The sequence below is a fragment of the Austrofundulus limnaeus genome, unplaced genomic scaffold (assembly GCF_001266775.1).
Source record: "Austrofundulus limnaeus strain Quisiro unplaced genomic scaffold, Austrofundulus_limnaeus-1.0 Scaffold321, whole genome shotgun sequence".
In the NCBI taxonomy this organism is placed as follows: domain Eukaryota; kingdom Metazoa; phylum Chordata; class Actinopteri; order Cyprinodontiformes; family Rivulidae; genus Austrofundulus; species Austrofundulus limnaeus.
In genome coordinates, this window is record NW_013952723.1 from 555,059 (window position 1) to 559,131 (window position 4,073).

The 4,073-nt window shown below is 39.5% G+C and overlaps 1 protein-coding gene across 1 annotated transcript in view; it reads right to left on the reverse strand.

The window, feature by feature from the left end:
- The window catches only part of LOC106527381 (protein-serine O-palmitoleoyltransferase porcupine), a gene marked incomplete at its 5' end in the record, with an annotated part of 41,623 nt that overhangs the window by 24,601 nt on the left and 12,949 nt on the right, over nt 1-4,073 (reverse strand). Inside the window, 1 exon segment of the mRNA XM_014022243.1 lies at nt 1,427-1,619. Within this exon segment, the coding sequence (XP_013877697.1) occupies nt 1,427-1,619 (193 nt within the window).

A 4,073-nucleotide genomic window follows, 5' to 3' on the forward strand; every position in this document is an offset into this window, starting at 1 on the left:
CTTAAACGCACCATCTGTGTTTTAACAAAACACCCAAAAAACCTGTAGCTGTCCCAACAACTCATGAGGAAAACTTCAAACTGCCTGATTTCCTAGCCTACACTTTACATGGGATGTGAACTGGGCTTATGTCCCCATAAGAAACAGTGGGTCCTCACCAGGCTGTGTAGTTTGCTTCATCTCTAAAGAGATGCTGCTCTTTAATATTGTTTATTTACTGTCTTAGTTGTGTGTGGTGTTTAATTTACATTTTGTTGTGCTTTTTTTTTTCAAGTGCATTTTTTGTTAGAGACTGAGAGTCCACTTTGTTAAACATTCTTTTAAAAATTAAAGTTTATTGATTTATTACACTTACATATTACGCTTTTATAATTATTAGTTGTAAAATGGTCACCAGGCAATATTATCGCTTATCGCAATAATTTTTGAGACAATTAATCGCACAGCAAAATTTGTTATCGTGACAGGCCTTACTGACGACAGGACGATAGAGGGTAAATTTCTACCGTAGGCCAACTTCATAGCATTTCTACTGTTTACCACATATACTGTGCAGCCCTAATTACAAGAAAAATGAAGAAGCCTCCAACTGAAGACACTCTGACAGTCTGATGAAGAGGATGGTCAGGTTTGTCCACAATGTTCTTGATTTTATGTAAAATCCTTCTTTGCACCATCATCTCCGGAGGTTCCACAGTCATCCCCAAAACAGAACCAGCTTTCTTTATCAGGTTGTTCAGCCTTTTTAGGTGCCTGGCTCTGAAGATGTTGCCTCAACAGATGCTCTCAACAACAGACTTATAAAAGATCTGCAGCATCTTGCTGCAGATATTGAAGGATCTCAGCTCCCTTAAGAAGTACAGTCTGCTCTGTCCTTCCTATTTCTCCTGAAATCTATAATCATCTTTTGTTTTGTTCCCATTCAAGGTGAGATGATTGATTAATCACTCGTACGTACAACTTAAAAACAAATCTGTTTGTTTGAACGGTTCATGAGGCCCATTGTTTCACAAATTGCACTCAACTTTACACAGCTATTTATGAACATATGTCACTGTCTGCACCTTGTCGACCTGAGGAATCAACACAGGTGAGTTGTTCTGAATGAATTTGCTGATCTGACAGTTATCTTCTCAGTGGGAATGAAAGTATCTCTTAAGGCCTCCAAATACTTCATTCAAAGCCCAACAGTCGACACGTGGTCACGTGGTTGTTCAACGTTCGTTTTCACACACACCTTTTATAGCCCCTGAGACTCACCGAGCAGCTCTGGGGAAAATTGCAACATGTGTGCAAAACCTGGTGCACGCAACTTTTCTGCGCATACATGAGGCTCCAGACCCCCAGCATCAACCTGACTGACTTAATGAATGTCTGGATAAAATGATTAGAGTTTCTAATATCGAACTTCAACATGCTCTCTCACCCAATGAGAAGGAAGACGAGGACGACCGCTGAGAGGAAGAGGCCTTGGCTGCCCAGTTTCCTGCTGAACAGGAGGCTGGAGTAACACAGAACACTGAGCAGCAGAACCCACAACATGTGCAGCTCGAAGAACTGAAAGAGGCCATAGGCACCAAGCACAGCTGACATCACATGTTTCACATTTGGTCCAAGTCCTGAAAACATAAAACAGAACTCAGTTAACAGTTAAACCCAAAAACTCAGATCTGTCATCAAGTTACAGAGTCTACATTCGCCTTGAAGGCTTCCGGTAAAACCTTCTTTATCATGATGCTGAGCCACTACAATATAGAGGTTTTGTACTTCAGGTGCTATTCTTTCAATATGTTCACCATCGGTTACACAACTTTAGGTTGTGATTTTAATGCTGGAGCTCAAGTACTCAAACAAGTCAATGTTTTATGTCCTGTTGAAAGTGTGAAAAACAAACCTCCAGTTGCAGTTGTGGGTGGGTTTACAKAATTAATAGAAATGCAATGAATCATTTTACCGACAGGCTGTCCGTATTAATGCACTAACAGTTCACTACGTAGTTTGGGATTGTTTGTTTGTTTGGCTCACATGATGTTACACTTCTAGGGTAATATAGCAACAACCTGAGTAACATCTTCAGTCGCAGTTCCATGTTTCTCCACTGTGCCTTATAACAGCTTAAAAATAAAAAAGAACGGTGTGGAGTGAAAGAATGATGTTTTTTCTAATTTAGTTCAAAATTAAGGAAATCTGCGCCAATAAATCGACTGGCTAATTTATCAGTGCACCCCTAGATAAAACGTCACCAGRCTGTCAGTTTAATAAGCCTTTTTTCTCCTGGGGTCGGATTTATAAAGCTTAGGTATGCACAAAATGAGCTCAGAAACTTGCGTATGTCACTTTTCACGCAAAGGTTGTAATTTATTAAACCCAAACTTGACATGAAAATGTGCGGTGCCTCACGCCAGCTCTGACCCATGCATATGTTCATTTTGGAGACGGGAAACTGCGACACAGATGGTGAAGTGAGGAATTAGAGCCACACTGTGTAATGATCACTGTCAGATATTTAATTTACCTTCAGAATCAAACTTAGGTTTTTATTTAACTTCATCATCAGCTTTCTTAACAGTAATGTTTATGCTTCTGCTGCTGAGCCATAAGGACCTTTGAAATTAAATACTTAAATCTTACATAAAAGTTCACACATTTCCATCCATCTCCTTCCTCCTCAGACGACCCTGACCCACAGACCCCTCCGCGACAAGACAAGACATTTCAACAGCACAACAGCAAAAGTCACGCTTTGGGTAGACGCAGGGRGCGCCCACCCTCGCCAGTGTGGATGTTATAAAAAGTTCACTTTTTAAAGTCCGTATTTCTTAAGCGCGCGCTGGGCTGTGGGGATGTGAGGGGGTGGGGAGACGATCAGCCGCAGATAACAGAGCAGACAGGAGGGGAAGGACAGGGGAGAAGAGAGGTTAACTCATTTCTAATTTTATCTGACTTATTTAATTTTATTCATTATTTTTATCATCCTGCAGGCTCTGAGAGAAAATTAATTTGAAGCTGAGTTTTTGATAAATATCATTAGATTACTCTAAACGTCTGTAAACCTGAAAAATGAGGGAAAATCTGTGTCAATTACAGACATTCTGTTCACGTGAGCAGTAGTCAGCACCTGTCATCTTCCAGACGCACGACGGAGCGTGTCTGAGCCAATTGTTTTTTTTTTACTTTGATCAGCTGACTGATTTAAATACATTGATATATATTACTGGATTGGGCATCACGTGACCAGGGCGTGCTTCATAGGGGGGATTTTTATGAATTGAGCTAATGCTAACGCTAACCACTGAAATCAATAAGCAGAATGTAGCACAGTGCAAACAAATGCTTTATAAACGTACAAATGGTAAAGACTTTGCTATAAACTACAGAAATTGTTACATGTTTACAAGACCTAAAAGGGTTATGTTTCATAGGTAAATATTATGCATATTTAACAAAAGTGTATTATTTTAATCATAAAACCTGTATGCTAACATTAAAAAGCTTCAATATGCATGTTTAACCTTTTTTAAAATCTATTTTATCTGTTGTCAAATATGTTATTTACTGATATTAATAGGTTAGGGTCTCAGTGGGGTGCTCACCATGTGGAACTGAGGTTGCTCAAAATTGCTGCCTGTAGGTCTCTGGTGAAACATCAAACTTAGTCAGCAGTGCTTCCTTCAGTTTCTTGTAGCAGTGGGCTTTATCTTCATTCATTGCAGCGTAGGCCTCCAGCGCCTTACCAGARAACAATGGAACTAGTCGACAGGCCCACTCACATTTAGGCCACTTCCATGTCTTTGCAATACGTTCAAAACGCATCAAGTAATTCCTCTCCAACTTGATATGGAGAAATCTTGGTCTGAATAAAGCCTCCTACCAGATCTTGTACTGCCAGATGTAGTATCTGTATAAGTACAGTGGTTTGCAAAAGTATTCATACCCCTTGAACTTTTCCATATTTTGTCACATTACAACCACAAACAAAAATATATTTCACTGGAATTTAATGTGAAAGACCAACACAAAGTGGTTTACAATTGTGAAGTGGAAGCAAAATTTTACATGAATCAAAACATTTT